At 35.4% G+C, this 25,841-nt stretch overlaps 3 protein-coding genes across 4 annotated transcripts in view; 2 read left to right on the forward strand and 1 right to left on the reverse strand.

Moving 5' to 3' along the window:
• The first annotated feature begins 3,716 nt into the window (after window positions 1–3,716).
• Window positions 3,717–7,055, forward strand: LOC128240505 (BTB/POZ domain-containing protein 3-like). The gene is made up of 3 exons (XM_052957159.1): window positions 3,717–3,970; window positions 4,315–5,140; window positions 7,050–7,055. Exons 1-3 carry the CDS (start codon window positions 3,717–3,719, stop codon window positions 7,053–7,055), a joined length of 1,086 nt encoding a protein of 361 aa, XP_052813119.1.
• Window positions 7,056–7,244: 189 nt separating this feature from the next.
• LOC128240775 (multidrug resistance-associated protein 1-like) overlaps window positions 7,245–25,841 on the reverse strand; it is a 32,654-nt gene continuing 14,057 nt past the window's right edge. Inside the window, exons 12-30 of one of the 2 annotated variants that reach the window (XM_052957648.1) lie at window positions 24,988–25,216; window positions 23,181–23,250; window positions 22,631–22,757; window positions 21,774–21,950; window positions 21,154–21,321; window positions 17,430–17,622; window positions 16,377–16,461; window positions 15,967–16,099; window positions 15,651–15,888; window positions 15,150–15,304; window positions 13,764–13,919; window positions 13,035–13,234; window positions 12,713–12,839; window positions 12,113–12,214; window positions 11,232–11,375; window positions 10,732–10,890; window positions 9,865–10,031; window positions 9,219–9,413; window positions 7,245–8,682 (exon numbers count right to left, since the gene is read on the reverse strand). In XM_052957648.1, the coding sequence (XP_052813608.1) occupies window positions 8,571–8,682; window positions 9,219–9,413; window positions 9,865–10,031; window positions 10,732–10,890; window positions 11,232–11,375; window positions 12,113–12,214; window positions 12,713–12,839; window positions 13,035–13,234; window positions 13,764–13,919; window positions 15,150–15,304; window positions 15,651–15,888; window positions 15,967–16,099; window positions 16,377–16,461; window positions 17,430–17,622; window positions 21,154–21,321; window positions 21,774–21,950; window positions 22,631–22,757; window positions 23,181–23,250; window positions 24,988–25,216 (2,937 nt within the window). In that variant the 3' untranslated portion in view covers window positions 7,245–8,570. Of the gene's footprint in view, window positions 8,683–9,218; window positions 9,414–9,864; window positions 10,032–10,731; window positions 10,891–11,231; window positions 11,376–12,112; window positions 12,215–12,712; window positions 12,840–13,034; window positions 13,235–13,763; window positions 13,920–14,230; window positions 14,387–15,149; window positions 15,305–15,650; window positions 15,889–15,966; window positions 16,100–16,376; window positions 16,462–17,429; window positions 17,623–21,153; window positions 21,322–21,773; window positions 21,951–22,630; window positions 22,758–23,180; window positions 23,251–24,987; window positions 25,217–25,841 lie in introns of both variants that reach the window. The other variant, XM_052957647.1, reaches the window with a different exon arrangement.
• Window positions 18,650–21,024, forward strand: LOC128240776 (BTB/POZ domain-containing protein 3-like). The gene is made up of 3 exons (XM_052957649.1): window positions 18,650–18,741; window positions 19,308–19,568; window positions 19,813–21,024. Exons 2-3 carry the CDS (start codon window positions 19,312–19,314, stop codon window positions 20,864–20,866), a joined length of 1,311 nt encoding a protein of 436 aa, XP_052813609.1. The 5' UTR covers window positions 18,650–18,741; window positions 19,308–19,311; the 3' UTR covers window positions 20,867–21,024.

Genomic DNA, 25,841 nt, shown 5'->3' on the forward strand with positions numbered 1-25,841 from the left:
TAGTAAAGTCACTGAACCTTATTTTCACCAAGAATTATGAACTGAACTTTCCACAAACTCTAAAGTTGAACAACTTGTTGATTTATGATTTTTTTCAGTCTTTCTTTTTTTTATTTGTTTTATTATTTGTATGGATCACTCCCTTTTAAGCGGTTCCAAAAAATGTAAAGTCATGTGATTATGGGGGCTAAAGGCTAAACATATTTAAATAAATAGGCAAAATAAGTGAGTATCACTTAAATCAAAACCAACCATTGTTGTATTTAAAATGTGAAAGACAGTCTTTAAAATCTCAAAGTCTCTTTTTGGCTAATATAAATTTATTGCTAGATAAAATGCTTTTCAACCATTTTATTTTAAATGGGGGTATTTTGTAATTCATTACATGAATGTTTATGCTCTTTCTTAATGCATAAGGGGCTATAAACATAAGTTTCTAGACAAACCCAAATCAAGATCATAACATTTCTCTTTTTATACAAATCAAAGACACCGAAGAATAAACTCAGTTCCTAAACAGTTCTGTACTGATATGCAAATACATACCGGTACACTAGATCAACATTTAAATTTGAGTCAATATTTCTAAGTGGCGGCGAAAAAAAAAGGATGTCAGGGGATGAAAACCCAGCAATGAATTGATAGTTGCCTTATTGTTGTAGTGTGCATTGTATTTGAGGAAGCAGCGGCTTAGTTAGCCAAGTTAATAAGAATTCCATGCTAACTTTAGAGTGTTTTTTGGCTAGAGTCCAACACCGGAAGCACTGTTCATCCAAAGTTTTCTATGATGTTAAATGCAAGGGTGTCTTGATAAGTCGATAAAAAGGAGAGGGGTGAAGTTTTTGGGTAACCCATACGGACATGGGGCATCAGTTAGAGTGCTGTGTTAGTGTTTTAGTGATCATAGGTTCCAGCCCATCATTGGGCCCACTTTTCCTGACAGATTTACTGTTAACTGTTATTGTGGAGGTCGTTCTTTGATAAAATACAAGTAATTTTCAAATCACTCACCTTTATCACTCACAATTTTATCTTCCTAAGTAGAGTGCAACACAGCATTCCATTAGAAATGCTGACTTAAAACAGCCAAATGTAAAGCAATATTATGGAATACTGGTTGTTCCAATTTCCTTGTATCAAAAGTTGAAAACATCTCCAATGTATTTAACCTGTCCAAGTCCTCGCAAGTATTACGATTGAATGGCACTGCAATTATTGTTTGGTAAATCAATCCATTTTAACCAGCTGCTCCAACATACGAGCACGGTCGAAAAATTTCAAGATCGTCTGCATTTCATTATCGCTACCTTATTTTGTGCCACTGACTTGTCTGTCATTGACGGTTTCTGAAAGTAGTGTTGCCATGTCCTCCATTTTAAATGGCTAATTTTAATCCAAGGGAAGTAACGCGTTTATATTTATCGCAAGGATACAGACTGGCTTCATATAATACACTTCGTATCGCTATTCAAACCGACTTCCTAGATTTTGTAAATTTAATCCTTATATCAATATGTTGGCAATATCAGAAACCCAGAAATATCTAACATTTTCCGGGAAAATTAAGCAAAGCGTTGTGGTAAATGGTGCAATACATTGTGGTACTTGCTGGGTTTGCGCACTTAAAACAAAGGGAGACAACAAAGTGTCCACTCATTTCAAGGGCATTAATTCACCTAGCAACCATAGAATGGGCAGAACAGAGGCCGGATTCCGTGGTAACGGTAGACCGTAGTAACAAAATTTACGCTTCGTATATTAAACTTGAGCGCGTTTAGTAAAAACAATGAATAAAATTAAGAACTAGAAATTACAGTTCAGTTCACCTTTAAGAGCGTACACTTTTTACTTGCGCCCTCTCTCAGAAACGAAATGGATTTGGTTTAATTATTTGGCGGGGGAGGGGGAGGGGGTTGGAGGTCCCCCCCCCTAAGAACATATTTACAATTTCTAGTCCGAAATGGTGCATTTTGGGAATATTTTATTACTTTTCTTGTCCTTTCAGAATATAAAAAGGAAACTTGGACGATTTTAGGGAAGTGGGCGGGGCGCCCCCCCCCCCGAACCCGCCAGTGTTTATGTCATTCCATGTTTAATGCTTTTCGGCAAACTGGGGTATTTTCGGTCACATTAAAAAGTTATTATTAACAATAAAGCATCATCCTGATTTATATCGTCATTTTGTGAACATTTATTTTGAATGAATATAGTGTTTGATTATTTATTTGAGCATATTTTTTTATACAGTTTGCATAGGTCATGAATTAATTTTGACTTGCTTGCAATTTCTCAATTTTAAAAAGGCCTGAATGCATATTTGAACAATGTAGTTATTAATCTATTGAATACACCATGGAGAAAAGCAGCATTTATCAATTGATACTCGTGTATAGTTATTAGAAGTATGGTTGTTATTTGAACAAGCTATTCTGCATGTACCTTTGTATTTCGAGACAATTTCGAATTAACAATAAAGGAGAAACGGATTCTTATTATGTAAATAACTAGTAGGCTAATAACAAAGTTATTTATAAACTTGTTTCTTAGATATCTATAAATCACACTAATTTATTAAATACTGTGTCAAACTTCAAATTAGTTTTGAATTGTCTGCACTTATCAGTGATATTTTGTATTCATTGTGATTACATCTACTGGTAATAAAGCGGTACTGCAGAAGTTGGCGAGAAGCAGTTGCTAGTAGTTATTTCTTATATACATATATATTTTTAATGGCAATTTTATTTGTTTTGTTTTAAAAAAAACGTTTAATTATGGTATGCGTAGTATATTCAGTAATTCATATAATGGTATGTTGAGATATGAGGTCGTTTTCAAGACTCCCATAACTGCATCCCATATGAATACCTGAATAAATCATTAAACAATTAAACACATCCAACATATCTCATTACATGACGTTTACGTGCCTTGTCAGTGACATAAAACATAATGTTTCAAAGAATTCACGAACGATATAGTACTGACACGTATGTATACCTTTTGGGATGTGTTTATTTTAATCTGTTAACGCAATCAATTGATATACACATTGCATGTCTAATTAAAAAACAAAAACTGTGAAATATTATTAAAATGTGTCATACCATTGGAGTGCAATGGGACAGATAACAACTGTTTAAGAGGCGCAAACCGTGCCGTAGCAACCGTGTTTGACGACAGGTTACCGCCCACTACATTTTATAAAATAAATAGTAGATATATACTTGAGTTTTCGTAAAGCAAAGCAGATCAACCCACAAAACGTTAATTGATTTGAGTATACTCGCATCTACTGCTTGTTTACATTTGCGTATGTTTCTTCCTCCCATTGAAGAATAGTTAAGTAAGAAGTGTTCGTGCGAAATACGAGTACGAGCGCATTAATAAAACGGTTGCAGAAATCTTGGTTGGCAATTTCGTTCGAAGTTTGGATCAAATGGGCCTGAAATGATCGCCTCAATGCAAAAGTATTTTTAAAGAGCCAGAACACAAACATTATAAATATGTACCTCGATGTGTTTAGTTCTTCCCACAAAGCATTCATCCTATTTTCCTATTCAAAAATGCTAAATATGTATAAGAAGCATGCAAAGTAAACGAAAGTTAACTCAGTATAAGATATCGAGTTTAAAAGTCACGTGTCTAATGATTGTACGTCATTTGATATATGTACATGTTGTGTAGTTGCGAATCTATTTTACAGGACAATTTCAATGGATACTAAAACCGACTGGCGGGCGGGGCTAACAGCGGCAGGATGCTTAAAGTACATTGGAGAAGCAAAACTTCTTACAGATGTCAAGTTCATCTTTCCAAACGACAACAACGAATCCTGCACAGGACACAAGCTGATACTAAGCATGAGAAGCGCTGTTTTTGAAGCCATGTTTTACGGTCCTATGGCTAAAGATGATGGCGAAGTTACAATCAGCGATATTGAAAAGAAAACGTTCGAGATGATCTTAAGGTATACCCGAGTTACTTGTTTATTAAAACTCCTACTCATTAAGTGTGAAGGGTAAATCATAAACCAATACTTATAATCATACCCCAGAACAAGGAACACACAATACCACATTCTCGCGAAAAAATTGTGCCTACGAGAGTGATTATATACTATATATTAAATTACTGGATTCACGCTCCTTGTAAATCTAGAGTATAAACTAAGAAGACGTGGATGCACATTGCTGTTGCTGTATTCTATCTATTGACAGAAATGTATCAAATATGACTCAAAGAAAAAAACATATAAAATTATGTTGCACACGCTGTACATATCAACTGTTTACAAACTATTTATGTTTGCAGGTACGCGTACACTGATAGGCTTGATGTAGATGGAAATACAGTTTTGAGATGTCTGTATGCGGCCAAAAAGTACTGCCTTGACGGTATGGTTAAGCTGTGCTTAGATTACTTAGAATCGTCTGTGGCCTCTGATAGTGTTTGTTCAATTTATGAGCAAGCAAGATTTTACGGACTACAAGGGCTCCTTGAAAAATGCAAAACATTTATGACGACAAACGCCGAAGAAATACTGAAAGATGATGATTTTTTCAGTCTAACGATTCAAAGCTTAGCGGAGCTCCTTGCAAATAGAAAGCTCAAACCAAACGAGGTTCTGTATTTTGATGCCGCTAATCGTTGGTCTGAGAATGAATGCTTAAAAAGGGATATGGAGATTACTGCTGAAAACAAGAAAACACTGCTTGGTCCTGCGCTGAAGGAAATCAAATTCGGACTGATGACACCTCAAGAATTTGCAGACCATGTTCCTGAGACTGGACTTGTAAATAAAGATGACCAATTGGATATATACAGGTGGATAATAACAAAAAAACTTCATGGGTCGCAAGTATATGACAAGTTTAAATCATTGCCACGTCAATCACAGACATTGCCGATAACCTTGAATACATCCAATTGTACCGAGGGAACAACGTTGCAAAATGAATCTCAGTTTACGATACAAAGCAATGAACCCATACGGATAACATCAATAGTTATGAAAACAACGAGTTACCAATTGTCATCAGTAACGATGCGCGAATCTGAAGAGGAAGAACGGCCCATACCTCTCTCAAACATCAACTCTAGAGCTTCGAACACATACGATTTCAAAGAAGATGTAAATGTAAGGGCAAACACAACGGTCACATTCAAGTTCAAATTTAAACAGAAGAGGATACAAACGCACATTGATTGTAGGTCTGTAAATGTAAATCACAAACATTATCATCCCGTGGAATCCGAGCATGTCTTTGGCGGGCTAATAGTGAATTGTACCGAATTTTCAGAATATTTGTCAACGATAAACGTAGAGTGTTGTTGATAGTTTTACTGCAAAGATATTTCGTACAGATTTATCATGAATATAAACGTTTTTGTTGTTGTTTTAAAGGAAAATCAGACAACGCTTTAACCTTATGATGAAGAAATGAGACTGCATCCTTAGAGAGAGTCATAATAATGCGTGATCAAAATGTGTATATGAAAATGTATAACAATTAAAACATTTGTTAAACTAACCAAGATCGAAATCCAGATAGAAACTTGTTCACCGATCTTGGCCGATATTAAAAAGTTCGATATATGGAAATGGGTTTGGGTCTATTTGAATCTCCATTCTGTTTTGTCAATAAGTGCAGAAACAAAAAAAAATCCGTTGACATTTTCCTGAAGTAAAATACAGTTTGATGGTATCAATATGAGCCGTTCTCAATGTGATATATAACGCGATGTCCAGGCTGTCCAGCACTTTTTGGCAAGAAATAAGGGCTAATTTAAGGGATAAAAAAAGAAATTGTAGGGCTAATTTAGGGTTTAAATAAGGAATTTGCAAATTTAACAGATTAAACGCACATACTATAAGTACAGGAATGGCATACACCAGGATTCCATTGTCTCAGCTGTTAATTGGCTCTAACCTTTATAATTAAATCTTTGCCACAACATGCAAAAGGTCAAAATCAATAAACAAGCCTGACATGGATGCACTGGTCATCCGCCATTCACTGTGTTGAATATACTCTGAATAAGAACTGTAAACTGTATTAAAGTCACATTTAATATGAAATAGTGAGTGTATTGGTTTGTTTTTACAAAGACAATTAGAGTAGAAAAATGAAAAAAATAGGATTTGAAATAAAAAAAATAAGAGCTTTTTTAGGAATTCCCTTTGAACTTTGAGTTTTATTAGGAATTTTAGCAAAACAGAAAAAAAGGAATTATAGGAATTTTAGGGCAGCTGGATAGCCTTGAAATAAACAAAACACTATTAATCATCAACATGAGATTTAATTGTACTTAATTGGTTTTCTGAATGTTGGATTTCAAACTCACATTCCAAACTGCATGACGCCTTATGTTTCATGGAAATAAATAAACTCGGGTAATATCCAGTAAGACAGCTAAGAGTTTGGCAATACCATTGCTTAAAATAGTGTCGTTATTAACATACACGAACTATTTTCTTTCTAAACAAAACAAAGTTATGTGTTTTCCAACCAACAAAAATACATCAAACATCCTTAAATCTTACGATTTGAAAACACAGTTTACGATATTAGTCTTGTTTTTTCAAAATAATATGCGAGAGCTCGATGATAATATATAAAACAAATGCTTTTACACGAGTATACTTAATAAATGCTCTTGGGATACCGGCATTTTCTTTTATTCAGTCCGTTTATTTTACGAGAAATGTACCGACGTTTTTATATTTCACGTGCGGTATTAACTAACTATATATGCAATACTTAAGACAAATGAAACGCCTTAGCACTACTCTGTTTCTGTAACAAGCCTTCAATGATGTGGATAACACTCGTGTATCAAAGATCACCTCATCGAAAAGCACACCAAATCCGCTCCATGTCTCCCGATGTCAAATGTCGTTGTACAGAACGAGACAAGCAATGGGGATGACATACGTTTTTGTTTTTAAAAACAAAGAAAATAGTCCTATCAAATATTGATCAGGTAGTTTGCCTGGGTGCGATAATTTGGGCCCATTTTCTACATATAAACACTGTATTTTTCAGGTTTAATTTTTTGGAATCTAAAGACATCATATGGCTCAACATTATTCGTCCTGAAACCTACACTATTCCTTGTTATCCATTATGTAGAAATCCTTTAAAAGTTTAGATATGAACCTTGTATTATGACACACAAATTATGGATATTAAGGGCAAGATTGCGAATTACGATGTCTTTTACACAAAAGGACAACAAAGTGCGTTCGCAAACATTTATTGTTCGAAGCTTTCTTTTGTATATAAATTGCTGATTAAAATAAAAATGACAAATAGTAAAAGATTACAACCACATTTAAAAACCTTGGACAATCTGAGCACTCATAAATGGCATTACAATAAAAACAAATACAAAATCAGTAAGTGATGTTTTTCAAAACGTAAATAATAGTCAGCTGTTAATGAAAGCAAATGTCTGTACAATAATTATGCTCGCAATTCTTTAAAGACGAATACAAACATGCACATTTGTAACTTAAGGATCCAACAACGGAGATAGTTGCTGAATCCCACCGTAGATACACTATGACTGCTAATGAACGACAAAGGTGTATATATTCATATAAAATGTCCGCCACTTCCAGTAATCGGACTCGAATCGCTGGATTGTCTGTCCATTGCAATAACCATATATGTGTATATGAAAAGTTCGTGCAAAAAAACAAGAACAATAATATGCTGCTGAAAATATAAATACACCTACCGGTATTACATCGATTTTCACAACCAAACAAAAATAGAAAATATCAAGAGCTGTCACAAAAAGGTGACAAATGTCCCTGACAGACGATTATCCATTAACATATAACAAATACATTTATGTTAAATAAAAGGTTTTGTTAATATTCCAATTATCTCAACAAATGCCGCAAAATTGTGCTCTACAAAACATTGATTTTAATCATAATATTACAGGAAAACGCTATGGCTGGGATAAGAATAATCGCTAAAGAATCCATATTATGGAATACTGACACCAGAACGTTGCCACGGCCTTTTGATGAATGAACAACTGTCATGCATTAAAACTATTCTATTGTAGTTAGAGAAAATTGTAAATTTTCCTTGATATTTAAAATCAAATGTAGGCTAAAACACAAAATACTGTTATGAAATATAATATGCAATTGTAACGGTTGTAACATGCAACTTGACCTCACAATGTGACCTTAATTGTTGAGATGAAACATATAGACGCGACGCTTTTTAACAAGGTGCAGTGCAAATCTATGATTAATTGAACTCATAAATTATATTTTGGCTGAACTATGAAGTCTTTGCTGTCCAACGATGACCCTAAAAGTGTGACCTTGAAGTGTGTCCCTGTTATATAAGAGGTCGAATTTATGCGCGACAAATCTTCCAATGGTGCTAGACAATTCTGGGAAGATTGATTGGATATCGCAACCAAGTGCTATCAATGATAGATTAATAAAACATCTACTCGATTATTGTTGAGATGATTGATTGAGCATTATTTGACAGTGATGAAATGTTAGTAAAAGTAATAATATCAATATGAATTTCTTAAACAAGTCCCGCGTCCTTCGCCATACTGTAAAATATGGATCGTGTATCTTGTAGAAGGTTCTGAGGATTGTCAAACTCTTTGACCTCCCCCTCGCTCAAAACCAGGATTCTGTAATACAAGTATAGACTGAATTAAAACTCACTTTAGTCACTTTTATTAGCAATGCATTTTCAATTGCTTAAATATCAGTCTTAAATATTGAGCAAAGAGAGATATATGATATAGAGCTGTCAGTTATACACATATAGATGCGAATACTTTTTCTATCCAATAACTATGAAAACTATATAGAAAGGGTTAATAATGGTACAAGTATGTTTTCGTGTAATGTTGATGGTGCTTGCTGGATAATATAATAATAATATTAAAACAGGAACAAGCCCAGTAGTCGAAATTTCAAAAATAAACCCTGTTTATGGGCACAAGGAAATTGCCCAAACTACAATGAACTAAAGACACCAACATTTAAACACCGTATACAAAAATACTAACACCACAAACATGCTCGCAATATCACAAAAATAAATAATATACTGTTCCAGTGGTAACTATGATAATGGGTTATGGAAATGAACAACAAATAAGAAAAGGGTTAAATGGTACTTTATTCATATCCATCCATTACATAAGGGACAGAGACCTACCTATCATAGTCAATGACTGTATTAAGTCGATGGGCAATGGTGAGAACGGTGCAATCTTTGAATTCTTGCCGAATGGTATCCTGAATGAGCGCATCTGTTTCCAAATCTACGGCAGCTGTTGCTTCGTCCAACACCAGAATTTTGCCTCTACGTAGCAGACTTCGCGCTAGACAAACCAATTGTCTTTGGCCAACGCTAAAAATAGAGAAGATTACTGGAAATCTTACGTACACTCTAAACATAACCAAAAATAAGCAATAGTTTAAGACACAATGATGATCCGAAATACACATCTTACATGTAAGGCCGTTTCAAGGTGTAAAGAAAGTCTCCTAAGCAAGAAAATATGTTTTTTTCTCTCATAAACCGGGCAGGGAAACATGTAATTAAAAGTGTATCAGCACGTCCAAGCTATAATGGTAGATAACCAAGTTCCACTTTCGCCCTTTTATGAGCTAACGCTATTTTGGATAGGTTATTAACTAAGTACGTGCAAAAACCATGGTTTAAACATCGTTTACGAATACACAATAGGATTTTCATATCAAATTCGGCAGATATTACAACGTGTTAGAATACTGCATTTGAGCCAAAATCTTTCATGCGCGAAAATAAAGCAATTTTATATCATGAAGCGGCTTATTACCTCAGATTCTGTCCTCCCTCGCCAACTTCGTACTCCAATCGTGTGGGCAGTTCTTCAACAAATGTCTTAAGATGGGCGTGTTCAAGTGAATCCCAAACATCGGAGTCTGATTGCTCATCCATTGGGTCCAGATTCATCCTCAGACTGCCGGAAAATAACACCGGCTCCTAAAATCAGTGTTTTGTTAAAGGATATGTGAGGCGTTAACTGTAAGAGCATCTTAACCTACTTTTTGATACTTATATTGTTTACTTAAAACTGTACTCTCACAGACTGAACGTTTTGACAACATATTTTATTTTTTGTCTTGGAACGAGCCGATTTTTGCGAAAATCCATGAAAACTAGATAAATAAGACTGCTGACAAAAATAAGATCGCAGATATTTATTTTTAAGTTCAAAACTTGATGTTTTATGCGTTTTTTTAACCGTTAGTTTAGGTCATAAAACATTAATTTTCCGGCGGAAAAATGAAAATCTACGATCCGATTTTTTTGTCAGCAATTTAATAATATCGGTTTGCAGATACTTACGCAAAAATTTGCTCCTTCGAAGACAAAAAATAAAAAAAAAGTTTTAATAATGGTTAATCTGTGAGAGTGCAGCTTTAAATAGTAACTATATACAAAATATAACATTTCCAGACTGACAAATATTAACGATTAAATATTCAGATCATAGTAAATACACCTCACAAACCTATGGCTTATAATGCTGAAATGGTCGATATTATCATTAACATATTATCAAAGAATTCATTTAAACTAATACCTTTGGCTTTGAAACGTTCCAATTTATCGCTGTTGCGATTTTAGAATTCCAAAGACCTTATTATTCTGGTATGTTTACATGAAAACCACAATTTACCTGCGGCAATATTGTAAGCCTAGACCGAAGGTCCGCCAGTCCAAGCCTGCTCACATCTCTGCCGTCAATGATGATTTTCCCGCTAGAGGGCTCTATCAGACGGAAGAGGGCCAGAGTCAGTGAGGATTTCCCCGCACCAGTTCGTCCGACAATACCGATCTATAGGCAACGTTTCCGAAACAGTTCGTGAAGTCCAATGTTTGATACATTGACATATATAATCTCAAACTCTATAAGACGTTTGTTTTAAATATATGTTTTGCCTATAAACTATTGTAAACTTCACAAATGACCAGATAAACCACATTTAGGTAGTAATAATTAATAACTCAAAATTGTCAAAAAATAAAAAAGTAGTCAAAACTACCCAGAAGCAATAATTGAAATTGGTCGAGGTTTTTAGTTATCCCTAGTTGGATATTCAGTCATGTGCTATTTTTTATCTTCAAAATATAGTCCAATTGATTGGTTAACCAAATAAAAAAAATCATTGCACCTACTCTTTGCCCAGCACTGAAATTCACGTCCAAACTTTTGAGAACAAGAGGCAGGCCCTCTCTGTATCGGGTGGAGTAGGAACACAACTGAATTTCTCCCTTAGAAGGCCAGTCTTCCGACAAATACTCGTCTGTGTGCAAGGAAGCCTATGACACGGATATATGCAGTAATAACATGATTATATGACATGCTTAAACAAACGGCTATTAGACAAAGCTCTGCTTGTCGTGGTTCAGTGAATATATTTATCTTATGTGTTTCTTGTTCCTTGGTAACTCAACTTCTGATATTTAATTCGATAAAGATCATTACGGTAGAGTTTCTACCACTGGGTTCTCAAGGCCGTTTCAAATTTATCAACGCACTTTCAGCGCCCATGATGTTACATAGAAAACTCGACGACATTTAAACAGGTTTAACGTTTTGCCCGTCAGATCGGAAACGGGATAATGTTGATTCGTATTTCCGTGCTTTAATGCGTATGAACGCTTGGGCGCGATTTTGCAAAATTCCAAATCATGGATGCATTAAAGATCGAATCCATCATATTATCTTTACTTTTTTTTCTTTCCTTATCATCGTTTGAATAAAATATATTGATTATTTCAGGTAGTATCAAAGAGAAAAATATGCTAACGGTATCGACATTTTACATCTGTAAAAGGAACGGCGGAATTTTAAAACGTGCTTTACTATTGGTCAAATGACGTCGAGCTTGTCTAATCAGAGCGTAGCAATAAAATAAACCCTGACGTCATAACGCCGACCAGTTCAAGATGGACGTCAACTTTTCTCTATTGAAAAGTTTTAGGGCAATGTAAATAATCAATGTTCAAGAGTCTTGATAGTGAACAACATCCTATATATGAACATATGACAGTACCTCTGTTGTTATAGAGGAGTACTGTGCGATTCTCTCGACGCTTACAATGTTGGTTTCAAACTCGCTCACCATTCGAACAAGCCACGTTAGATTGTCTGTAATCTGAAAACATGAAATATTATATCATACAATATTAAAATCATCATACTTAACATAATCAATATTAAAACGTTTATTTTTATGTACTGCTAATTATAATATTAAAGATGTATCATCAATATTAAAACGTTTATTTTTATGTACTGCAAATTATAATATTAAAGATGTATCATTGTATTTTGCTAACACCAGAACAGTTCTTAAAACGCATATTACGTTACGGACCAAGCCTTCCCGCGTAAAAGGATAACGTTTACTTCTACTGATAACAACGTGCAAAGTTCTATATTTTCCCGCAATTCCTGTTCACCCTACAGTTGAAAACACGACTTAAGATTATACGAACTATGTTTTACAAAAGTCTGTTAAAGCTTCACTATGAAAACAGCTATATAATTATTCTCGAGTCGCTATTCGGGCCTGAAATCAGTACAATTTTGGGTTCTCCCTGCGAAGCTGAAATACGAATACCGCTACTAAGTGAACAACAATGTTGCAAACCTGAAGTGCATACGATACGGACAGTCCGACGATCGAACTATTGATGTTTTCCCTTTCAAGTACAGAAAACAAAGCCGCTCCTAGAACAACAAAGGCTCCGAGAATCTCTAGTCGTATACCAAGCCATCTTAAACAAAAACAATTAACATGAACAATAACTCATCATAAGGGGGGTGTCGAAGATGAACTACATTCATTGTAAATTATAAACATCTTATTTTTTTTATTTTTTCATATATACGACACCTGTTTGTATTTAATAAAGTACAAACGAAAATAAATCAGTTAAACATTGATCATATACAGGTATAATACAACATACCTATTCACAACAATATTCACATAGGCATACTCTTGGTTGCAATCAAGTCTTGTTTCAGATTCCAGTATAAATCTGTCCTGAACGCCAAATGCTCTGATGGTGCTAACGCCAGATAGACTCTCCCCAAAGTGACTGTAGATAGGCGACCTTGTCTTGGATTCCAATCGCTTGAGTTGACGTGATGTTGGGATGTAAAATCTCTGCGGTTGCATAATTTTTGATTGATACAAAATTATATAGTATTCAAAGAACGGTATTAATACATACAAAAAAAATCTCAAACAAGAATCAACGGTTGTCTGTCTGTTATTCATATGTTCACCGACATTTAATTAAGGAATGAATTGCGGGCTTGATGTCATTATCGGGGTATGAACGCAATTGAGCTGGTCTAAGTGTGTGGAGTCCGAAGGACTAGGCTGTCTATTAGCTGCCACGATTAGCACACTCGTTTCTCATCAAGGTTATTCGATCCCTGACCTGGGCGTATATGAGGTTGGCTGAGTAAGTAGATTTCCCGCACAACTTCAGACCATACCATAAAGGCTTTGATGAGTATGAGGACAACAAGCGTGACAAGTAAACTGTTTTCATGATTTATGTCATATCAGTTGTACAATTTAACAAAGAGCAACAATAATGTCATTTAGATAAATATGTTGCTTGAAATAGTGAATAAATAAGTCAGGGAATAAATGGATTAAATAATTAAAACATTTAATCGAGTACCTGAATGCAAATGTACACAAAACCAATTGGCACGATGATAGTGACAAAGATAGGCGTACTGTACAAGATTATAATAAAGATGCTGCAAGCTGAGAAGACGCTGTAGATAACATCGACCAAGTGCTCCGGTAGAGACATATCCACAGATTCAACATCCTAACAAGGACAGGACGTGGATTTGAAAAAATATGCATGAATTGTGTTTAATGTGTGTTTCTCATGTTTATGGAAGCTATGTGGGTTGTTACTAGGAAACGGTTGTGCGAGTTACACAATTCACTAACCTGATGGAAAACGAGAGGTTCAAACATTGCTTGGGAAACGTTTTGTAGCGAAAATTTTATATCCGTTTTGAATAACCGACAGGTTTAATCAGAAATCTGTTAAAGTTTCAAACGAGTTGGAAAGGGAACTCGCACAATCGTTGGGCATTTTAGAAGGGAAAGTTCGCACATGTTTTACATTACCTGTAGCAGTGTGTATAGGAAGGCAATAGGAATGATGATTGAAAGGAATATGGGGGTACTGTAGGAAATGATAATGATGACGCTCGCAACGTTGAACACGCTGAAAAGAACTTCTACGAACATCTCTGGCAGGGTCTCGTCTATGGCATCGACGTCCTAATTGAAAACAAGGCAATTGCGGTATTATTTGAATATCTGGTTATATATTTAGACATGCTATCATATATATGTATATGTACTTGGAACCATTTAAAGATCCTGTTATGTAAACGTGTCACCAAATCATCGTTGATAATATGCAATACATAAAAGAGAATGAAAAGTGTATCTAAAATACAATGACACATCTAATTCAGACAAATATTAAATATTATTCTAAGATAAACCATAATTTATAAAACTGCATCAATCACTCACGTTTATTAGCATCATTTAACAAAACATAGGCTTTCCAGCGTTACCTAACAGAACAGTATTAAAGCGGTGTTTCGACAAAATAGTAGAAAAATAAGGAAATTTAGGCCTCAAAGGAAGGATACATTACATTCTTACCTATCACTTTGAAGTGTCTAAGACCTACTGTAGAAGGCTTTGATGAAACTAAGCTCTATTATGGGGTTAAAAGTTGTTGGAAAGGCCACGCTACAGCTTGGTATTGTACTAATACATGGGATAACATTTAGGAATAAGATGATTGACTTCAATCAGCCATTTCAACTAATAGGTAGAAATACATAAAAGGTTTTAAGAAAGGAAACTTATAAAAGTAGGTGGCCCTTTAAAAATTGAAAACGGTAGAACAAGTGGGAAAGTTGGAAAGCCGGAATAAAAAACATGTTTTACAATGCATGCATAAACAATACACATTTTTCAGAAATGTTATTTTCTAAAATCAGTGCAAACCTGAATCCGTTCATACCTGCGAGAACCTATTAACAATTCGACCAACTGGAGTTGTATCGAAAAAAGACATTGGAGCACGCAAAACACTCATTAACATGTTGCGGTGCAGATGTTTGGAGGCACGGACTGCTCGAAAGGCCTGAATGATGGCATAGCTAAACACAGCGATACCTGACAAAATACAAAAAATAACACATTTGGAAACACGAATCAGGTTCAAACAAAAAATGTGCGCAGAATGCAACACTTATTTTCTAAGATCGAGAATACAACATATACTCTAGACATAGTTATTTTTTTAGAAATATGCAATGATTTAATACGTGTCACATATGTTCAAGTCTGAATACGACTCAGACACTTCCGACGACGGCACCAAAGGTATGACCGTTTTTCGACTTTTTTGCAGTTGTTGTTTTTTTAAAACAGGTTTGTTTTCTAGGTTTTCAAATGGAACAATTGAGATATTAAGAATTGATGAAAAAACAACAACATTATGCTAGTCGTGCTTACATACCTTGTGCAATACCTAATTCACCATAAATTGAAAGATAGTAATCGTTTAATTCTCTCCTAGCTTCACTGTCAGGCGGGTAGTGTTCTACATCCTGTAAGTCGGGGTCGGAGGTCCAGTTGCTTAGCCAAACACTAGCAAATATCGATAACCCTTCGTAGACACAATACATGCCAATAATAACAAAAGTGTACTTGAGTCCAATGGCCCTTGCATATTGTGCATAAACGCCCCACTTAACCTGAAAGAGATACAATCATGTTTCCCAATGGTCATATATGGTCAGTACAATATATAGTTAATAAATAAAACATCTTACATTTCCAACTTCCACCTCTTCCTCATCTATAAGTTTAGCTTTATCTCCAAGTCCATTTTTGACTTCGGACCCCGTGGACGCTTCTGTATTCTTTAGTGTAGCCACAGACTCAGACGTCCGCTGGGATTTCGACCTGTCAGTAAACGTACACAAATTAATAAAGAAACACTTTAATTAATAACATTTTTGTTTGCGTTATGTACATATTTGTTTTGCTGGGGGGTAATATTTTAAGAGTAACCGCTGAGGTGTACTACCCGACTCAGATCTAACTGTTTTAAAAGGATAAAAAATGCCCAGAAATAAACATTTTTTTTATTATTTCTTTATTTATCATTTTGCAGGGACACTAACCAGGGAATCTAACAACATGTTCCGTTTAATATACATTACTGACAACCTTACCGTACCGTTTGATAACAGGCTTTGGTGGCACATCGTCATCTGAGTGTATTGATAAGAGTCGTTGTAGCATGGTGACCTTGAAGTCGTGAACTGCAACAATACTCTTATTTTGCATAAATGTTATAAATTGGTTTAGCTTTAAAAAGTAACACTAATCATAACGAAATGTTTTCGACTCTGCAAACCTTTAATTTAACAACACTATAAAAGTTTTGGTATTATAATTTCATGATATACAATTAGCAAAGAATATATGCCAAACTAAATGGCTTATACATACCTAGTTGTTTATATAATATATATGCACTGTGCTGTTTGTGGAGTTTTGTGCTGTTCTCCCATGTTTCTTGTTTGTGATTTTTTTGTGTGTTCTATGTCTTTTGCATTTACCCTGTGCCATTAAACTGGGTTTATGTTTAAACTTTTTCCTACTGAGCTTGTTTCTGTAGCTTTTCACATAAGAATTTATACGAGGAAAGGATTTCCATTATTTCACTTAGTGTTATTGAAAAGTATTAAGCAGGTCCATGCTTCTATATGCTACTGATATCATATAAAAAGGGCTGGACACCAGATGATACAATTGCAAGAATAAAAGAAAAACTTACATAAAATTGACATAGTTTTTTTACAACGCATTTAATCTTACTTACAGATGTATCACATCGCTTATGACACATGCAAATTTTGCGCATTTTTGCAATTCGAAATTCACTAGGGTTGTCTACCATGTAAATCCCAGTAAGTTTGAAAATAGGTTGGTATATTTATCTGTACTCATAAACAGATATGATTTAAACTGGGAAACCATAATGCGCTATTTTAAACGGGGAAACACAGATGAGACAGCAACATGATTATTTCAGCATTACTTTGACCAAATTAAGTGATGTACTATCGGTCTCGTACTAGATCGCATTGAAAATTCTATGCTTGATTTGAGGTTATACTGCGTTTGCAGAGTTTTAAACCACCTGGTATCTAGCCCCTTTAAAAACGGTATATTGTTGCATTGCTTTTGAGAACCTATTTTGCGACGTTTGAAACATTGTACCGACCTTCCTCATCTTCACTCTCAGAGTCTGACTCAGCATGTTCAGTCAGATAGGTTCTCAAAAAGGATGCGAAAGCCCCATCGTGCTCGATCAACTGGTCATACGACCCGACCTCCGATATTCGACCCTGTGTCAGCACAATGATCCTGTCTACTGAAGGCAGCCAGTGAATCCCGTGTGTAACGAGAATTCGCGTCTGAAATACAGTAGTGGAGTAGACTGAACCTTGCTTTGCCTCATCAACATATCGTACGACCCAACCTCTGAGATAAGGCACTTCGTCAGAACAATTATTTGCCTAAAATCAAATATTGTAAAAAAAAACTGAAGCGGAAACTCCGCAATGTTCAATCAACTTGATGCATGTCCAGACGTCTGAAATGCGGCACCGTGTCTGTTCAACCATTTTGTCGACAGAAGGTCTCGAGCGTAACAAGTGTTTATGTCTGAAAAATAATATTAAAGTAAAAGAATGTCGAAACCAAAACTGTGTGTAGGCCTCGACATCTGATATTCTGACCCGAGTCAAAACCTAACATCAACAGATAAGAAGCCCGTGTTTTCCGTGGGTAACTATTATCAAATTCTGATACATGACGCAAACATAAATATTTACCATAGATTGCGCTGGATTTCCGCATGCGTTTCGTTGTTTATTCGCTTTAAAATAGATACTCTGCATTTTTTTTAAATTGCTCTAAATCCGAAGAACAAAATATCAATTTTGTGTGGCCTGAAATTCAAATTTGACATGAGCCACTGAACAACTGACGACTATAATACATTCAATTAACGAATGCGCGGTGTTTCGTGAACCACTGACGACTACAATACATTCAATTAAAGAATGCGCGGTGTTTCATGAACCACTGACGACTACAATTAACGAATGCGCAATTATTCATGAACCACTGGCGACTACAATACATTCAATTAACGAATGCGCGGTGTTTCATGAACCACTGACGACTACAATACATTCAATTAACGAATGCGCGGTGTTTCATGAACCACTGACGACTACAAAGCATTCAATAAACGAATGCGCGATGTTTCATGAACCACTGCCGATTACAATACATAGTACTTACGAAGGCGTATATGAAAGAGAAACAAAAAAGATTGGTTCTTTATAAGTCCGATACAATCATGGAATCCCAAAGTATATGACGCAAAGAAAAATATGGGTTTCCCGAAATAGCATGACAACACCAATTAGAACTGAAAAATACTGCGTAAAAACCAATAAGGAAATATAAAGTACAAAACAGAAAGGGTATATCACAAACGCGTGAAAGGACTTGGAAGGATACAGGTGAGATATTGCTTCTTTCAAACATTTGTAAACTAGATATATTTGTGCGTACTTTTTTAAATCGTTTAAATGCAGCAGTATTCGAAACATTTATCATTTTAATCGAAAGTCTATCAAATATTTGTTGAAATATCTCTTTCATATAAAACAATAGTAATCGTGTTTAAAAGTACGCTGAATACCATATTTTCTTTAATGTAGTTCGTTCACGTGAAGAAATACAAACACAAACGCACAGATAAGAGAACCTCGGATGTTTTTTTATATGCATTTGTCTATCATTATCACGAAAACTGAACTCATAATCATATGTTTCTATTCCTTTTGCTAAAAAGTAGTATGCTTGTAAATTGAGCAGTTTTATTGGGTTTGCTTTACCTTTTTGGCATATTTACAAAAAAAAACCCAGACAAATAAATAGAAGGCATGAACAACAAAAAGTCACCTATTCATGATCTTTATTGTTATTTTCAATTTGTAAATTCATATTACCACAAGGTAATAAATTGTAAACTATGATTTGTAAATGAAACGTTATTTGTTATATGTATCTTGTTTCCCTCCAGTAAAATGGCGACTAAAACTAAAGACTGGCGGTCAGAACTAACAGCTTCAGGATGCTTAAAGCACCTAGTACAAGAAAAACTGTTCACAGACGTCAAGTTTATCTTCCCAAATGACAACAATGAGTCCTGCACTGGACACAAGCTAATACTCAGCATGAGGAGTGCTGTTTTTGAAGCCATGTTTTACGGCTCCATGTCAAAAGGTGATGACGAAGTTACAATCAGCGATATCGATAAGAAGACTTTCGAGATGGTGCTGCGGTATGTTTTAATTTTTACTTCTTGAGAACTCGTGCTAATTAAATTCAACGTTATGTGCATTCAATAATTATTTTAACGAGTAAATGTGAGCACTCAACTGTAAAATGGGAGAATTCAACAGCATACGCATTTCCATTGCAATACTCGTATATTGCCCGAAATGTACTAAAGAGGGCTCAATATTACGTTGATCAACAATGTTGCACACGCTATATTTCAAATATGACTAAATTTCTCTTTACAGATACGTGTACACTGATGAGCTTGAAGTAGATGGAGAAACAGTATTGAAGTGTTTGTATGCAGCAAAAAAGTACTGCATCGACGGGATGGTAAAGCTGTGCTCAGATGTTTTAGAAGCGTCTGTGGCCGTTGTTAATGTTTGCTCAAATTATGAGCACGCAAAATTATACGAGCTGCAAGGCCTACATGACAAATGCAAGACGTTCATGGTGAAAAACGCCACTGAAATACTACAAGACGACGACTTTTTCAATCTTACAAATGAAAGCTTAGCAGATTACCTAGCAAACGGACAGCTAAAAGCTGACGAGGCACTGTATTTTGTTGCCGCTAACAGATGGTCGGAGAATGAATGTTCAAAAATGAAAATAGAGAAATCGCCAGAAAATAAGCAAAAAGTTCTTGGTCCAGCTCTAATGGAAATAAAGTTTGGACTCTTGTCAACTAAGGAATTTGAAGAACATGTTTCTCCAACAAGACTGTTGAGTCCCGAAGAACAAGATGATATTTACAAATGGATACAAACGAAGAAGTGGCCCTTGTCGGATATTACAAACAAGTTCAAATCATTGCCAAGAGAATCGATGACCCTGTCACTGAATGTCGATAAATCAAATCGTACAGAGAGCAGAACATTACATAACAATTCACAATTTTCCTTAAAAAGCACAAAAGCTATTCAGATAACTTCAGTTACCATGAGGACAGCGCTGTATACACTATCTTCTGTTAAGGTTAACGCACATGGCAAGGATAAAGTCGACATAACACTGTCAAACATTTGCCGTCAACGACCAAGCACATACGAGTTTAAAGAACCAATTAGATTGGACGGCAACACACCGGTGACGGTCAGTTTTAGATTTCAAAACGCCACAGAACTATCAGCCTCAAGCAGTTTGCACGAACCATGGAAGACCAATGTGCTTCCGAAAAACGTCAATCATAAGCATTACAAACCCTTCGAGTGCGATCATATCTTCGGTGGTCTAATAGTGAGCTGTACCGAATATTCGGAATTCTTATCCACAATTAATTTTAAGATACGTTGTTGAATTGAATTAAAGACAGTAGCTTTGAAGTGTTTCGTCTATGTTATAACCACAGCATGTTATATTTTGTAAACGGAATATCAATACAAACCATTATTCGGTAGAAAAGGCTTTTGTTGTATCAAATACATTTATGAAAAAATAAAGGCTATTAATAAACATACATGTATTAATTTTGAAAAAAATGCTCCTTAACATGTGTACACCTGTCAACTACCTCGTTCCAATACGAAAATTCCATAATCAAGTTTTTTTATTATCCCCGACATTAGCAGATTAGAAGTCTTTACCTTTTCTTTAAGAAGCCCATCTTTTCCAACAACATTTTCAAAAATATGCTTTCCAACATGTGAATCAACTGCGCTTAAGGGATCGTCCAGGATGTATATATCGTTGTCAAAGTAAACCGCTCTCGCCACACTAACCCTCTGTTTCTGGCCACCACTTAAGTTGATACCCTACAACAACATATTTATCGATTTATATGCTTTCGTACACAACTAATAAACCCCGAATACAAAAAATATATATTTTAAATTTTATAAATTCGCACATATCTCAGTGATTTTTTGTCTTCGTAATTGATCGTAGATAGTAGAATACGAATTCAATTAAAATGAAAGATTCAGTTTCAATTAAACTTGGGAATACTCTCGAGTTTTTGGTATTGTTTCTTTAAACAATCATATTTAAACGAGGTCAATAACACTTTCAACGGTTTGAAACCCCATTTTCTTTTCTTTTTAAATTAAATAGTAAGTCTTATCATAATGGATTTCCAAATCGTTTGTTTCACGTGGTATTATTCTAGTACAGGTCACTGTAACCTTGATATTTGGCATATTAACCTTAAAAACATATAATGACCAAGAACAGTTGAGAAGAAAGCAATTCCCTTCCAAAAGCTTACCTTTTCACCAATTTCAGTATCGTCACCCGCTGGTAGAATGTCAAGATCACTTTTAAGAGAACACGACTCCACTACTTTGTCATACCGAGTTTCGTCTAAAGCATTTCCAAATAGTATATTGTCTTTCACTGATGCGTTCTGTATCCAAGCCTGCTGGGAAACGTATGCAAGTGATCCCTGAAAAGAAATGATATACCATGATATTTTACCTGTAAAATGACAATTCATTTATACATTTAAATGAGTATTGCTTAAATGAGTATACACGCTCCTCAATAAGGGTTAGTTTCCCGGCCAGGCCGCATGAGAGTTTGGTTTGCGGTCACCAAGCCGAAGTGGGTTTTCTTCGAGTACTCCGGTTTTCCCCACAACACAAGACCACACTCTCGCGTAAAATCTTCCCAACAAGGGTAATTAATATAATGTTGTAATAACTTGTTTCACAATCGTTGTAAAAAAATAAGTTTAAACTAAACAAATATACAAGACAAAACATGTCCCGAGTTTCACGAATACTCATTGCATATACTATTAAATATAATGGCTAAAAATAATACATGTATATACTTTTAGAGAAAGTGATGTGAAAGGCGTAACTAAAGCTTCTATGTAAAACCATGAAAGCGTACACTTATGAAGTTGAAATCGTGAACGAATGAATTGGAGCCACAACTCCATTACATTGCAGAGCCCAACAATTTTGAGAACAATATCACTATGGCTTTGTCCTTTGACATACTGACTCAAATATTAATAGGAACTGTACGACCAATGCACATACGGATTTTGAAGACTGTACAACAAGTTGATCGGACGACAAAGCCTTACGAAGTAGACAACATATAAATAATGCTTACATCGACATTAACTGTCCCTGTGACCTTGTCCATTTCACCAAGAATTGCTGACAATAGTGAGGACTTTCCTGCTCCTACGCTGCCAACAACCGCAACTAAACTTCCCCGTGGGATATCCAGATTAATTCTTAAATGAATCAGAGGCGGAGTCATATTAAAACTCGTGGGGTGAATGCGAAAAGGTTCTAAGTGAAATTACATAAAGAAGACGATAAAACCTTTTCGCTTTTACCCCTCGAATACTGGTTGAAAACAATCAGATACTATTATGAAGAAAGTCAGATAACCCAATTGTATAAATGTGTTAGCTCCTTGAAAAATGTTTGCTTAACAAATAACACCTCTGAACTCAGCAATACGCATTTAGCAGGTTTAAAAAATGTTTAAATGCTTCTGCAATGTCATTCTTGTTATCAAAGCCCTTTACAGATATTGGTATTATGTGAAATGGTCTACTTAGTGGTGTGTAATACAAATTCATAACCTAGATTTGCGCTGAAAGAACTACTGGTAGAAAAGAAAACCATGATCGTGGATGATCGACACTTACTGTTTTAGACAAGGGCCAATTTTGTTGTCCCAAGAAAATGTTCCGTTCCGAATGGAAACTGCGTTTTTACCTGCAAATGATAAAACAATTCAAAGAAAGGCATTTCAAAATTAATTCGAGTACAAATGAGTCATTAAGTGCTGATATTTTGTTCTTGATACAAACACCTCAGGCTCTATGATAGGGGCTGTTGCAGTGGTGAAGAACAGTGGCCTTTAGTAAACAATTTAAATACACAATGGAAACTACCAGGAAAAACCAATTCAAGACCTAAAGCAATGAAGGTCTAACTGTTGTATTCACACAATGTATTCCACTGTTATCCCCCATCACGTTCCGGCTTTAAGAATAAGTTATAGAAACTGTCTTCACTTCCTTACTTATTTAAACTATACACAATGAGGGCGGGGATAAGTTATGTAGAATGTCAATCAAGAGAGTAGTTGGTGTAGTCACTTTGGTGTACCATAATATTACTTACCGTGCAGTAAGAAGTAAGCGCTCTGCTTTATGGTTATCTTATATCAAAATGAAAACTTAAACTAAACAAGAGCTGTCACAGAGACAGCGCGCTCGACTATTCCGCCCCTTTTCAGTGTAAGGATTGAAAAGTTTTGGCGAAACATGGATCACTGTAAAATTAGGTTAGATTCCAATGCAATACATGATGTATTTGCCGAGATATTAACATAAATGTTGTTACATGCAAATTTTTAACCAGAATTTCTAAGTCCAATAATAAAGTGCCATTTTTTGCAAAATACAGTTATCTAACTTGATTATTCAAGTAGGTTGGGTGCTTGAGTACCATTGTATAAAGTCTCAATGCAATACATGAAGTAGTTGCTGATATATTAACCTATGTGTGCATACATGCAAAACCTTAACTAGAATTTCTAAGTCGAATAACAAAGGAGCAAAAATTATATAATATGCCAGATAGAGTTATCTTTCCTGATTTATTAAAAAGGTTGAATGGTTGGGAGCCTGTGTATAAAGTTTCAATGCAATACATGATGTATTTAAATTTCTATGTCGAATAAAAAAGGGCCAAATTTGAATTAAATGCAAACTAGAGTTATCTTACTTGTTTATTTAAGTAGATTGGATGGTTGAGTACCACTGTATAAAGTCTCAATGCAATTCATCAAGTAGTTGCTGAGATATTAACCTATGTGTGCTTACATGCAAAACCTTAACCAGAATTTCCAAGTCAAATAATAAAGGTCCATAATTTGCATTATATTCAAAAAAGCGTTATCTATTTTCATTAATTTAGTAGGTCAGATAGTTGGGAATACATATCTAAAGTTTCAATGCAATACATGATATATTTACTGAGATAATGTCTTAAAGGTTCTTACATGCAAATCCTTAACAAAGGAGTGACGCCGACGCCGCCGCTGACGCCGACGCTTGGGTGAGTAGTATAGCTCTCCTTATTCTTCGAAGAGTCAAGCTAAGAACAGAAACTAGTCTCATATGGTGTACAACCCTTATAACTCGACTTGACCAAAAATAATTATGCCAATGGTGTTCCCCCACAAAACGCAACATGTTTTAAAGTGCATATCAACTATAGAATCAACAAAGTGTTGCAATCCATTATGCAATCGAATCCCATTGGCTCGAACTCGCTTGGCTCCAATCCCTAGTTGGCTCGAACTAGATGTAAAGAACCGATTTATTTATGAAGGTCAACAATCCCGCTTGGCTCAAATTTTCCGAGGCTCAAGGTATTTTCCCCGGTCCCTGGTTCGACCGTAATAATAACTTAATTGGCATACAGAAGCAATAAGTAGCTTACCATCAGAAACATGTTGGACACATGTGGTATCAATATCATTCGAGTTGAGGTAGTGTTGTATTCTTTTTATTGACACAGTGCTCTTAATGAGCTCCATAACTATCATAGGTGCAACATTGAGTCCAAACCGTAATATGTTAAACAACGTCATGGCCACGAAAGCTGTCTGAGGATCGAACCTGTGGTCATCTTTCGTGAAGATGTAGGTTGCAAACGTGGCCAAACCGACCTGCAACATTAATGTCACCATGTGATTTGGTAAGATGTGATGGTACATATGTATTTTAAACAACACATGTAGGTACCGTATATCATAGTACAGATTCGATAATCCCCAATGAGAGCTGTTGTCATCTCTTCTATGAAACATTTGCAAACAATATATTTCAGTAGAACTACATACAGTCGAAACCCATTGGCTCGATATCGCTTGGGTCGATTTCCTCGTTTGCTCGAACTGGATGAAAATGACCTTTTTTTTACTCCATGTAACCATTCCTTATTGGCTCGATATTCGCGAGGCTCGAAGTATTTTGCCGGTCCCTAGGATATCAAGCCAACAGTAATCGACTGTATAAACAAAAATGTTTGATTATCCATTAACGCATCGGTAATTGACATCAGAATACAGTCTACATTTACAGCAAATGAAACTGCAGATAAGCAATCATTAAGTACAATGTACTAGGCTTAATCATTAAGAATTTCAACTCGTGGGTGTTTAAAGGACTGCCCACTGCCACTCATCCGATACACATTCCCTGTCAGATTTTGCGTTGACAATCTGTCAGCCAATGAGGTTATATTCCAAGTCAGTTAGGTGATCTGAATTAAAATTTCAATGATAAAGAAGA

The sequence above is a fragment of the Mya arenaria genome, chromosome 7 (genome assembly GCF_026914265.1).
Source record: "Mya arenaria isolate MELC-2E11 chromosome 7, ASM2691426v1".
In the NCBI taxonomy this organism is placed as follows: domain Eukaryota; kingdom Metazoa; phylum Mollusca; class Bivalvia; order Myida; family Myidae; genus Mya; species Mya arenaria.